The following is a 14,528-nucleotide window of genomic DNA, read 5'->3' as shown; positions in this document are numbered from 1 at the left end:
CCCCCACCTACCAAATCCCACTTTAACCACTGTATATATATATATATATATATATATATATATATATATATACGGTTTGGCCACCTGGAACTGGATTCTTAGAACTGGTATCTGTGTCCTTGCAGCTAGGCTTGTTTGGAATATCATGATGTTTATCTTCTTCAGGTTTACTTCTACAGCCCAGTTCTGGCAAAAACTCTTTCTGTTTCTCTCTCACCGCATTTGTAGATTTTCACTAAACTGGATTCTTTCGGCTTCCACTGCCAGGGAGAGAGGGAATGAAAAATGCATATCCAAAACTGAGGAGGGGGCACTCGGGGTTGAGGTGGGGGTTAAGTAGGGGGAAATCTAGACGAAAGAGACAGAATATGAAGTAAAAAAAGAACGATGCAACGATTTATAAATAATTAAGCGTCAGGGAAAATAGAGCAGGTGTTTCTGGCTGTACTAATCATTAGTTCAGTTACATCTATACCAATATTTTATTATCTTTATTTTATTATTATTATTATTATTATCATCACTATTTTACACATTTTAAAACCGTAATTATGGAAGCTTGTTTCAGTTTTTTTTTTCCCTCTCAATGCGAGTTTACATTTCCTCAGAATTGCGTGATATAAACTCACAATTGAGAGACATAAAGTCACAATTATTTATATTACGCCAATTCTGACTTTGTCTCGCAGTTGTGAGTTTTTTTCTGGTAATTGCGAGTTTATATCACACATATAATTGGATATAAACTCGCAATTGCAAGAAAAAAGTCAGAATTGTGAGATAAAAGTCGCAATTATCCTTAATTTTTTTTATTCCACGGCAGAAACAAGAGCCCTAAAAATAATAAATACATTATTATTAACAAATAAAAATGATATTAATAATAATAAGTATTAAGTAATAATCAATGCATCCTACAATAGTCTTCAAATATTGAATATATAATATTGATGATGAATATAAATAATAATGCCAATGCATCCTGAGATGTTTTTTTTAATGTTTAGAAAAAAATGTGTGAGAAAAAAAATTTGTGAGAAAGTTTTGCCGCTTTTCTTCCATGAATAATAGTTGATCTAATTTATTTCAGTTTTTTATTGTAAAACATTTGCATTTGTAAAGAAACAATTTATAATTTATCACTAGGTTTTTTTTTGTTGAGGACTTGGTATATCAAATCTAAATTTCAACCAACCTGAAAATATGACCACATTACCACATTTCTTCAAGGTAAAGACACAAGGACCAGTCTGAGTGTACGCTTCATGCAAACAATGAACCTAGACAGACGTAATAGGATCTGTTCTCCATTTGGAGAAAGGAATGAATGAGAAGTTGAGATCCCAGAGGACCTCTCCAGACTGAGAGGCACACGTGTGCACACACGTCGGTCCGTCTCTCTGGCACTCTCCATCAGGATAACATTGTTTCCATGACCTTTGACCCCCACAGCGGCGTACATGTTACTTAAAGCATGTCTGCGCTCCGGTACATACCCCAACTTCTCTCCCTCCTGCATTCCCCTAAAGACTACAACATCTTATGGTCTCTCACCAGCTCTCTGTTATTCCCAGGGTCTCTGTAGTTAAAACTGCAGTTTTACCGCGTGCCGGGCAGTGACATGGTTCTGTAGCAGCACGGTGAAGAGATTACGGCCTGAACCTTGGCTCATTTTACACTCCATAAACTCACCAATGGCTTCGTGTGTGTGCTGCATGTATAGTGTCACGCGTAATGCCTCACATTCTACTTCAAAAGGGCTCTTTTAACTTTAACAGGAGCCTTGTGTGTATGCGTGCCCGCTAAGTGCTGCTTTAAGCATAAATCTCACTGAATTGTGTTAGATTTAAGCTTAAAGCAAGAAAAAAACGATGTGCCGGCAGGGTATAAGTCATATTCTCTGAAAACAAATCTTTAATGCTTCCCAAGTAAATGGACTTGTTTTGAGGACGCTGAGATTTTACTGGAAGACGAATAATTTTGAGCCTCTGGCGGTGCAGCATGGGATGTGCAGGGAGACGGCGTTCAGAAGATCAGCTGGTGATGGAAGATAACACTCGCTCTCGGTTTCTGTTTGTCCTGAAAATTGAAGGTGGCCATTCATCAGTGATTGATCGCTGACTAGAGCAGTTACTGAGTTAGAGGAATTAACACTGTGAAAACATTACCCTCATATCGCTCACTGCGCACTGATGAGGCCTAATCTGTTTACTGGAATGACATGAATAAGCATAATTGGCCAATCAAATCCATGAATGAGAGCCATGTCATAATCAGGCGACCGTATTAGAGATGTGCTGCTTACAGAGACAGCTAAAGCTGTTGGTGTTTGCTGAATGTTTTCCAGACAACAAGATACATTTCTTGAGAAGCAAACTCTTGTAAGTTGTGTAATAATTTTAAAAAGAAATTAGCTTTCAAAGCGATTACCTTTCAAAGAATATATCTTTAATTAAATTTAGTTAAATTGTTGAATTACATTTGTTTATTACTCTAATGTTTTTTTTTTTAATTTATGCTTACAAGACAAAAAAAGTTACATTACTGTACTGATTAATGTACATAATTTGACAACTGATTTAATGAATTTTTTTAGGTAATACAAGGGATGAGACTGTTTTAACAACAAACTCAAAACATTGTTATCTGAACCACAATAATTATCTAAGTTGATTTGACAAAAGAAAAAAAACTAGTGATAACAATAATTTTTTACAGTGTAAAGTCTTTTACATTATTACAAAATAAAATTCTATGTCAAATAAATGTTGTTCTTTTGATCTTTCTATTGAGAAAAAAAATGTATCATGGTTTCCAAAGAAATATTAAACGGCTGTTTTTAACATTGATAATAATAAGAAATGTTTCTTGAGCACCAAATCAGATATACTGTATATTTTTGAAGTTTCATGTAACACTGAAGACTGGAGTAAAGATGCCGGAAATTTCCTAATGCCATCTCAGTAAATCATGCATTTTGAAATATATTCAAATAGGGCGGTCATTTTAAATTGGAAATTTTAAATGGTGTTTACTATACTTTTTTTTTACACAATTGTACAGCACGAAGACATGCAGCCTTAGTGAATTCTTTCAAAAAACATAAAACATCAAACTATAATAGTGTAAATTCAAGATATATTCTCTGAAAAACAAAACCTTAAAATATTATACTGTAAAATCATCGTATTTTAAGAATGGTTGATAGATACTTAGAAAACAAGAAAAAAATCATTCAGAAAGTGTTCTTCTTGAACGAATGATGGCTGGATAATCGTCTGGCTATCAGATGTTTGTGTGGATGTGTTTCTGACATCGCTGTGTATAATATCCTCTATGTATGATGTCTGTGTGTGTTTGGTGTATATCTGTATTTCATCACCTCTCCTTCCCCCAGATGTCCGGATGGATACTTCGGCCAGCGGTGCTTGCAGACAGAGCCCAAGCGGTTATACATGCCCAAACCTAATAAAAGTATGTTGACTTGAGATGCACAGCAGCAAACAGAGGACCGGCTGTCACTGGGTTACCACTGTTGTCTCTCCTTTACCTCCTTCCGCCTCCCAAGGCTTGCTGGCTTAAGTCTGTCCTGAAATAGACACAGTGGTTCCTCCAGTGGGATCCTCTGCTTCTGCTGTACATAATTGTGCTATTGTCCTAATGTTCTCTCTGCTTTCTTTTCCCCCCCCTCTCTCTCTCTTGCTTTCACTCTTTCCTTTTTCTCTTGCATTTTTTCCTGCTCGACACTCTCTCCCACTCTCTCCCACTCTCTCTCTCTCTCTCTCTCTCTCTCTCTCTCTCTCTCTCTCTCTCTCTCTCTCTCTCTCTCTCTCTCTCTCTCTCTCTCTCTCTCTCTCTCTCTCTCTCTCTCTCTCTCTATGGTTTTGTCTCTTTTCATCAGGTGTCCAAATGACTTTACTGGTGATCGCTGTCAAACCTACGTTATGGCCAGTTTCTACCGTATGTCCATTTCTTCTTCTGTCTGTCTGTCTGTCCGGTTTGCATGCTAAAACCGGAGATGTGGAATGTGGTTCTGTAATGGTTATTAATCTACTCCCTGTTCTAACAAATCCATTGTTTTTTTTTTTTTTTTTTTTGGTTTTTTTTACAATTATTGAGTTTCATTTACCCCCTGCATCACTGGTTAATTGATTCTACATTACATTACCTCTTAACATGATCAATGATGCATGTTTTCAGTTATGATGCATGTTCTTTAATAAATTGAACCGTAACTTAGTCATAATCATAATGGCAATAAAACACCACCAAGATGCTGCATCATTCCTTAACATAATACGACAGATATATAGTTACTGTCAATTTACTAACCATAAACACATGCTGTAGAAGATGTCACAAACATGTGACTGGTCAGCTAATAGCTTAGGTATAAAAATTGCACAATAGCTATCACGAAATGGCAACTAATATTTACATTTTTTAAAAATGTCCATAACAAAAAATAAACCTTCATATTAACACGATATATCAGTGCCATGTTGGTTATGTATGCTTTTATTTATCAGTATCTGTTAATATTAGATATATATTGGCTTTTGATTACATTTACAATTTAATCTTTAAAAGCACTAATAATTTCAAATGTTCATTAGTAAATCTTAAAACGAATATCCATTTGTATTGTATTGACACCTTCACATGGAGCATTTAAAATGACACATTTTTTGTTTTTAGTGTTTTATTAGAATTTAGTGTTTAATCATTTATCATTCATATATGTAAATGTACTTTATGTACTTTATTTATATGGCACCTTACATCGACCGATAGGTGAACCAAAGTGCTTTACAACAGATTAAACAACAATTTAGAACAACAACACACCAAAAACACAAGCACAATAATAAAAGAAAGTAAAATAAAAATAGTTAATGGCCAGAATTGTAATATTAATGCATCACTAGTTCCTATGGTTCAAACAGTGGAGCATAAGGCTAGCAACGCCAAGATCTTGGGTTTGATTCTCAGGGAATATATGAACGGTCAATCCTTTAATGCAATAAAATGCATAGAGCATCTTTCAAATGCATAAATGCAAATAAAATATTTCTCTACCAAATTGTATAGTAAATGTATTTCAAATTATTATTGAGTTCTGCAATTTCATAATTGCGTAATTTAGTTGCATAAAATGCTGCCATCATTAGTTCAAAGTTAAAAAAAATCTATATTTTGAGTTTATAGACAGATTTCTGTATCAGTTGTAGTAATTTGTACATCGTTCTGTAGTTTCACAAGCGAGTGCGGTGTAAAACAAGAGCGGTTTGCAAGTACAGCCATTGTTTCCCTCGAACAATCCTGTCACAAATCCCCTCATAGTTCAAAAATCCACCCCTTAATTATGCTGTGAAATTAAACAACTCCACTTCCCCGAGGTGACACATTTTAACCGTATAAGGCTACACCTCTGCGTCTCCACCGCACATGTCCATCAACTACAGAATAACACCTAGATTAGAGGGAGGCGCAGGGATCACTACACCTGACAGCTCATGCCTGTGAGCTATTGAGTCCGCATAGTGTGTATAATCAGGCCTTTGTGCTCTCGACGGTGTTGCTCTGGTGCCTCTGTTTACATTTTACCATGACCTTAAATCTCAACATGTAACTATTCGCTTTTAAAAAGAGAGAAAGTACAGCATGAACGATTGATGTTAACAAAATGAACCACAGATTGAAAGCCTACAAAGTTGCATGTAGAACGGAATGGATTTCCACCGCATGAAAAGGAATAATTTATGACGTATACACAAAGTGGTGCAAAACAAGAAAAATTATAATTTGACACATGCTCTAGCTGTGTTATGTGATGTCAGGTCATGATTTATCAACCTATATCAGGACAGCGCTCGGATCAAGACTTTGCACGCGTGGATTGTTAGCTTTTAAACAGTCAACAACCAGGCTTCCTTTTCCGGACTTTGTAGCGCTGTTCAATTTGGTCTATCTGAAATGATTGTCTGTCAACATTAGATGTTGAAACAGTGCAGGTATTGAGGCTTTTAGACCTGGGGAAATGGAAATGGCATAAATGTAGCATAATAGGTGCGTGTACGTACAAGCAGCGTGAGGAAAAATGGCTTTGGCGCCAGGGAACATTGGTAGAAGAGAGAAATGAAGGTGTTTCCCATCTTAGTGCATGGTAGGAATATTCTAACACAGAGAACATCTGACAAAATGTCATTTCTACTATCGCCCAGCTGTAATTCTCAGGTTGGAGGTTGTGCATGAGGGCAGACGTGTCCTCAAGCTGTCGTCCCCTGAGAGAAAGTGATTTTCTGTCACTTTCTGTTCAACTCGCTGTTGAGAGAATTGTTATCGCTCTACCAATTAGAGTCATAGTAGAGAGCTAAAATATTCTCTGGCAGAAGCACTGCAACAGCCCAGGGGATTTTAGACTAGGATCCCTGAGAAATTTCACCGAATATATATATATTTATTTATTTTACTTGTCATTTGTATAAATAAAAGGGGTTTTTTTTGTGTGTCATTTTTTATTTACTCTGGAATAGTTTACCCAAAATATAAAACTGAATCACTCTCATAAAATTTTATCTCAAAAGAATAGATTTTAAAGAATGTCCAAGCTACATTTTTACCATATAGCAAAGTGAACATGGGCAGATGAGTTTCAAAACATTTTTTTTTTCATTCAAAGTGTAAATGGGTCTTTATATATAAGGCACCTGGAATAATAATATTTTTGTTTTCTTGGTTTTTGTTTTTGTTCCTTTTATACTTTATAATGCAAAAGAAAAAAGCTTGTCTCTACATGACGATCGCTTAGGCATCAGTTCCACCTCTATCAAGCCTGTGAAAGTATGTTGTCATGACAACAGTGGGAATTTCCTGCAGCCAATATTAGGCAGGTTAGCTGCCCAGAAAAGTGCTCGTCGCTCATCCATTAATTCAAATAATCGAATTATCTTGATCCCAGGGCCCTTTGTGTAAGAACATATTTTGATGCCATTATCAGCTACAGTACACCACCAGTTATGGCACGCTGACTTCCCCAATCAAAACCACGATGGCTGCATTTTTGTCTTGTGTTCTATAATCTATACAATCAATCCAGACTGCAAATAAAGACCATTTTAATATAAAATATAACTGCACGACTCTGGAGAAATTGAGAATCTTGATTTCTTTTGTTTCAAAAAGAGATCATGATTCTGAAAAGACAACAAAAAAAGCATGTCATTTACTAGAGGTTCTGACTAAAAGTTAAGTACTGTAGTCCATTTAAAATGTTTATTTAATCTGACTGATTTATATTGAATTATTTTTAAAAAAATAGTTGAATGAATGATTCATAAATACATCACTTGTTTCATTACTAGATGAATCAGTGTTTTTTGAACAAATCTCTTGAAAAAGCTGTAATGAATGATTCAATGACAAATAGATTTTTTAACCATCATTTGTTGCCACCTACTGGTGTAACGATGTAATCAGTACACTGGTTATTTGAAGTGCTGAATTACTTTCAAAAGATGATTTACTCTATTTTGAGTATTTATCTCTATCATAGACATCAGTGTTTATATCCGAACTTCAAACTTTTATCCCAGTAACACAGAAATATTGATGCCGTGTTTCATATGACAACTGGTCTCTCTGGCTCATCAGCAGCGCCAACCAGATCTGAATATTCACTGTGATCGAAAGGGTTAATAACCACAGGAGAATCGTTTTCATTTACAATGAGATCACGTGGGTGTGTTTTTGAACCGATCCTTTAACGATTAATCACGCAGCCCTAAAATAAAAACAACTAAATTCATTTGTCTAGCCATGATATTTGTTGCATAGCGCATGTTTTACTAATATAACATCCCAAAGTGTAAATAGCATCTTGTCATTAACAATTAACATAAACAAACATGCATCAAATTGTTTTTATGAATAATATCAGCTGTCTGTGTGCCCCACAGGTAAGACACATCAGAGATATTTGAATTGTAAAACTTAATGAACACTTGAATGTTACATCCGTTTACTTGCATTCCTGCACACTTGCTGTATATAACAATAATTACATTAATTATAGAGATGAAATAACACCCCTAAAATAACATAAATTAAAGTATCTAACAATGCGCCCTGACATTACCCCACAATGACATGAATTCATAAAATAAAATCTACTAACCTAGCTGCTCGTTTCAAAATCTCAGATCCTAATCCATGCAATAAATACCGAAATAAACTACCAGTTTGATGCTAGATGCTAGTTTGATGATTTTGATAATAATTCTTCTTTATTACTCTTTATTATTTTCTCTTACCCATTAATCCAGATCTGTTTTCAAGAAACCCATATTTCATATGTGCTCTAACCTGCATTATCTAACCACTTATACTTTTTCACATTATAGTATCTGCATGATGTGTCTTGTTATGACTTTCATTATGCCAATATGTGTTTGTATGTATGGTGGGATATCTATCTCCTAAATCTTTGTTCTTGTTCTTCCTCTCTCTCTCTCTCTCTCTCTCTCTCTCTCTCTCTCTCTCTCTCTCTCTCTCTCTCTCTCTCTCTCTCTGTTTTTGTTTTTGCTCTTCGTTATCAACTCTTTGCACTGGCAGAATCTCTTGGGATTGAATTTATGGGTATGGACCAATCCTTCATTCAGTTTTCCCGATTGAACTGTGTAGCTCTCATTGCATTTGACACACCTCCATAGCCTCTCTCTTATGGACTCTAGAGCAAATTAACAAATTGATTAAGAAATAAATCTGTCAATCAGCCGTTGCTCCGTATAGTAGCTCCTCTTTCCAAGAGTTAGCTTGGGAATCATTATCTGCAGCCCTCGTCTCGTCACAGTGGGATTTCAAGGCTTTGTTCAGACAGGCAGGAAAAAATCAGATCCGACTCAAATCCGTTTAGGAAAATAACAACATTATAAACATCCATATATGGTCTAAAATCCGATTAAAATCTGTTTTTTGGAATGTTTTTTGAGTCTGAATGATACCAGAGTTCAAATGTCTTTATTTTTCTGTCATTCGTGATATGACGCACATGTACCATCCTACAAAGTGCACAATATTGAATTTAGTCATGTTCTATACGTTCATTTTTGCTCTTTCCTCATATAGTAAACTATGTGGCATTCATTATACAGGAATGAGTGAACAAATAAGTGATTTTGGGCGCAGTATGTTCATCAAATACCTGACATTTGACTCTTAATTATTTTAAAGGAATGTCTTTGGCAACCGATGCACATATAGATGATATTAACTATCACTATTTGAACAAATGGATCCAATTTCATCCCTTGACAAAAAATCCAAAAGATCAGATTTGATAACTAAATTGGATTTGTGTGCAATGTGAACAAAGCCTAAGAAGTTTCAGTCAACTCACTCTTTTAAAACTAGACGTAAATTTTCTAGCTGCCAAAAAGTTTTGCTGTGAGCATTTAACAGTGTGCGTAGTTAGTTCAAGTTTTACGTAGGACTTTTGACAACCATTTATCTTGTTGAATTGGTTGGAACGACATAAAGAGTCGGCGAATGAGTCAGTGTTTTGTAATCAGCTTGAAGATGTACACAGATTTCAAGTGTATGCAACTAGTCTCAGGCTCTTAAGTAGTGAGCATTATGTGGGGGTGATTTGTGTAAACCTCTGTCAGTTTATACACCAACCTTGTATTTACTGAACAGTAAACATAACAAGTGTGTATAGCTTCAAGTAAATTTATGTGCACTGGAGTAGTACTAACATTGATTCTAATTATTTTATACCTTGAAAGCCTTGGCTGACGTCGAAGAGTTCAGTTTCCCTTACGCACGCATTTTCAGGACTTTCAGCGAATTCCTTGGGTTGCCCACTTGACACTACAAAAAAAAAATCAATAAAATGATGTAGCATTAAGATTTTCAGAAAATATAATTTTGTAATTTAATTATTTTTTTTATAATTTCGATCATTTAGATGAGTGCTGCAGATAAGAGTCCATTTTCTCAAACAAAATAGTTCCTCTACTTTCATTTTCTCCCCTTATTCTAATCTAAGTTCTTCTCCCTGTTCTTCTGGCCTCTTTCCCGTTGTCTTTGCTGAATTATTTCCCCCCTTTATTTCTATCCTTGCACGCTATTTGACCATTCTTCTGCTTCACCAGTGTGATTTCTGGTTCAAATTAAATGCAGTTTCTCTTTTGTTTTCTGTTCTTAATTTTACCAGGCTTGGACAAAGTGAATCCTAGTGCCCTAGCATGCCAAACTGCATTAGTACCATAATTAGGTTGTTTATATGACCTCTCCCAATCGTCTGTTCTTTGCTTACAAAAACAGCCTCTGTTTTTCCTTGAAAATGATCCATTTTATGGTACGTGTAAACTAGGCCCTCTCTGAAGTCACGTTGTGCGCTTAAATCACACACTCAGCTCTGTTCCTACTAGCACAGATGAGGCCCTTCAGAAATAATGTTCTCCTCCTCGCTCTGAGCGAACGACAGCTGGATTATTTCATTATTGATTATGAAATATTTCTCCCCTAACTAGCCCCCATCCCTCTCGGACACACATTCTCTTCCTTTTGGAATGTCTGTGAGACCAAACCAAGGCCCATTTCCAAGGGAAAAGCAGAAGGCTGTGGTTTGATATTTGATAAACATGTCCCTTTGAATTGTACCAAACATTCAGTGTGTTTTATAAAAAAGTTATGCTTGATCTACAGCTTGTGTGGCATAATGTTAATTACCACCAAAAATAATTCGACTCATCCCTTGTTTTCTTTAAAAAAAAAATGAAGGTTTTGGTAAGGCACTTACAATGGAAGTAAATGGGGAGGATTTAAAAGCAGAAATGAGAGGCTTACATTAATTCTTTAGTTTAAACGTGTGTATTATTTGAGCTGTGAAACTGTTTAAATAATTTCTGCAGTCGGTTTATGGATTATGGCATGTTATCATGGCAACAAAGTTTACATAGAAATGGTCAAGGTAATTCATGAAATCAAAATCATGTTAACATGCATAATGTTGTGATCATGGGAACATGCTATTGAAAGAGTGAATATTTTAATGTTCAAAAAATGTAATAAACATCTTCAGTTATTTTGCAAATTATCTCATTGTAGAGATTTTTGCGGTTTAAAAAAAAAGGACAATATTTTTTTGAGCTAATCAACATTATACCACAAATGCTGTCTAATAAGCTTAACTTGCACTGTATCCAAAATATGCATTTAAAGCTTGCTAAGAATCCATGCTTTGATTTGTTATGAATACATAAACTATAACTGACCGAGCCAAAAAAAACGATGATCCTGATGATTATCTGTGCCTCCATGCAATCGCCTCTTAAACCAATTTGCCCTGTATATTCATCCACATTTCAATTGTCCTCTTGAAATGCTGTTTGAGCTTGTAAATTGAGCTGAATTACGATGCCCCCCAGTGGAGGAAGGCATCCACGGACTCTCAGAAATCATCAGTGCCCATTGGGAGATTGTTCCGACAGCCCGTTTCCCTCACGTCCACGATAATGACACGCATTATTCCTCGCGCAAGCAGTTTCCACTGCCGAGCTGGTCCATTAGAGTCCGTGTTGAGGCCTGAGCCTCGTTCCCATCTCATGATTAATCCTCATATCCACGCAGTTAATGAGAGCGTACGGGATCTGAGTCATGCTAAATGCCTGATAGGAAGAACACGTTAATCCGGGCTGTACATGATTTATCTCAGACACTATGAAATGAAAGAGGACCGCCTCAGCAGTAGGGACTGTTTACGAGAGAGTTTAGAACCAGATGTAGTTTTAAATGAGACTGATAATTGTTCTCTGGTTTTGTGTTGTGTGTGTGTGTGTGTGTGTGTGTGTGTGTGTGTGTGTGTGTGTGTGTGTGTGTGTGTGTGTGTGTGTGTGTGTGTGTGTGTGTGTGTGTGTGTGTGTGTGTGTGTGTGTGTGTGTGTGTGTGTGTGTGTGTGTGTGTGTGTGTGTGTGTGTGACAATGAGCAGAGGCAGAGGAGCTCTATCAGAAGAGAGTCCTGACAATCACCGGCATCTGTGTGGCTCTTTTGGTGGTGGGCATAGTCTGTGTGGTGGCCTACTGCAAAACCAAGTAAGTATGAGGCGAAATACAATGATTTAAACTTAGTTTAGAAATTAAATTATATATGTTTTACTGTAGCAGTAATAAGTAATAAGTAATAAAAATGGCCCTAAAAAAAGTGTACTCAAAAATATATTTTTTCGAATTGTATCCATTTCAGTTGTATGACAAATTTCTATCAACACTGAAATCACATTATTCAAGTACTTAATTAAAATCGGTTAAAAGTATATTCGGTAAGTAACATACTCTCCAAGGTTGCATTTATTTGGTGCAAACATATAGGTAAATATATAAAATATATAAAATATAAATATAAAAAATATAAAATATTCAGTGTCACATGATCCTTCATTATAATATGCTGATTTGCTGCTCAACCAACATTTCTTATTATTATCAAGTTTGAAATCGGTTGTGCAGCTTAGTATTTTTGTGGAAACTGCGATGAATAGAAGCAGGATTTTTTGATAAATATAAAGTTCAAAAGAACAGAAATTATTTTATAACAGAAAATTTTGTAATATTATAAATGTCTTTACTGACATTTAAAATCAATTTAATGCATCCTTGCTGCATTAAACTATTCATTTACTGAATGCAATTTTTTTTTTAACCATATTGTGTTAAAGTAAAATACGGTTAGGTAAATGGTAAAACTGCTTTGGCATTAATTGAACGAATATTTATAGAAAGTTAAATATATTTAAGTAAATGTATTTTACATATCATTATAAAATATCAGTGCAAGTGGAATGTATTTTAAAGAAAGATAGCATTTTTTAAACTTTAAAAAAAGAAAACGATCTGGCATCATTTGTTTGCAGATGCCAATTGGTTTAATATTTTATTATCGAATGAAATGACATTTTTAAGTGTGGCTTCAGTGGCCAAATACATTTTGGCACCATTATACAGTAAATAAATAAATAGAACTTCACTTAAAATAAGCATTAAATCTAGCAGCGGCGTTGAGCGTTAGTTCCGTAGTGAGCTTTTAAAGGTTCACCCAAAAATGAAAATTCTGTCAGTAATTACTCACCCTCATGTTGTTCCAACCCAGTAAGACCTTTGTTCATCTTCGGAACACGAATTAAGATATTTTTGATGAAATCTGAGAGCTGGATTACTCCTCCATAGGCTTCTAAGGGATTGAAACTTGTCAGCCCCGAAAAGTTATTAAAGACATCGTTAAAATAGTCCAACTGACTACAGTGGATCAATCTTAAGTTTATCAAGCGACGAGAATACTTTTTGTGCACAAAAAAAACTAAAATAACGACTTTATTTCAACTATTCATTTCCTTCTCTGTGGGCCTCGAGTCAGTTAACTTAGTGTGATTGCGTAGTGCTACGTCACACGTAGGCTCACTATTGGCCGACGCTGGTCATGTGTGTGATGCGTGTGATGTACAACACATAAAACACTTACGCTATTACACTAGTGAACTGACTCGAGGCCCACAGAGAAAGAAATGAATAGTTTAAATAAAGTCATTATTTTTGTTTTTTTTTTGAGCACAAAAAGTATTCTCGTCGCTTGATAAACTTAAGATTGAGCCACTGTAGTCACTTGGACTATTTTAACGAGTCTTTAATAATTTTTCAGGGAATAAGTTTCAATCCCTTAGATGCCTATGGAGGAGTGATCCAGCTCTCAGATTTAATCAAAAATATCTTAATTCGTGTTCCCAAGATGAACGAAGGTCTTACGGGGTTGGAACAACATGAGGGGGAGTAAATACTGACAGAATTTTCATTTTGGGGTGAACTATCCCTTTAAAGCTGCAGTAGGGAGTTTTGAGAAAATGTTGACTTAGCCTGAAAATTTGAAGAAGCACAACTTACAGGTCCAACCCCCTTGCTCTCTGCTGCACTACATCCCTCCCTCCACAGCTCCTCCCCCACAGCGGTGCCCTGAACGCGCAGGCTAGTAAGCAGGACCACCGATGACGGCGGATTATAAACAGTTATGGAACATTCACTAATAGGGACGAAACATCTACAATATGCTTTACATTGACTATGGCCTGCCCATACTTTGACTACAAACTTGGTCCTCAAATCATTATGTATTTTGCAATACATGTAACTTTATAAGGTTGCACTCTTTCTATAATTATAAATAGCTTGTAAGATAACGTTAAAGGATTAGTTCACTTTTTAAAAAACTTTTGCTGATAATTTATATATATAATGTCATCCAAGATGTCCATGTCTTTCTTTCTTCAGTCGAAAAGAAATTAAGGTTTTTGATGAAAACATTCCGGGCTTTTTCTCCATATAATGGACTTCAGTGGACAGTTTCAGCGCAGCTTCAAAGGGCTTTAAACGATACCAGACGATGAATAAGGGTCTTATCTAGCGAAACGATCGGTCATTTCAAAAATAAATAAAAAACTTTAAGTTTTATAAGCACAAATGCTGGCCTTGCTCTGTTC

General features: G+C 35.7%; 1 protein-coding gene across 6 annotated transcripts in view; it reads left to right on the top strand.

The window, feature by feature from the left end:
- The window catches only part of nrg2a (neuregulin 2a), a 60,670-nt gene that overhangs the window by 38,897 nt on the left and 7,245 nt on the right, over positions 1-14,528 (top strand). For 3 of the 6 annotated variants that reach the window (XM_077233417.1, XM_077233414.1, XM_077233415.1), the window contains exons 5-6: positions 3,398-3,474; positions 11,994-12,096. In XM_077233417.1, the coding sequence (XP_077089532.1) occupies positions 3,398-3,474; positions 11,994-12,096 (180 nt within the window). Of the gene's footprint in view, positions 1-3,397; positions 3,475-3,901; positions 3,961-8,613; positions 8,638-11,993; positions 12,097-14,528 lie in introns of all 6 variants that reach the window. The other 3 variants (XM_077233416.1, XM_077233413.1, XM_077233418.1) reach the window with 2 other exon arrangements.

This window comes from Siphateles boraxobius, unplaced genomic scaffold (genome assembly GCF_051911475.1).
Source record: "Siphateles boraxobius isolate OS27281-9 unplaced genomic scaffold, OSU_SipBor_1 18, whole genome shotgun sequence".
Classification (NCBI taxonomy): domain Eukaryota; kingdom Metazoa; phylum Chordata; class Actinopteri; order Cypriniformes; family Leuciscidae; genus Siphateles; species Siphateles boraxobius.
Note: the sequence above shows the minus strand (reverse complement) of the source record. Positions and strands in the feature narration are given on the sequence as shown.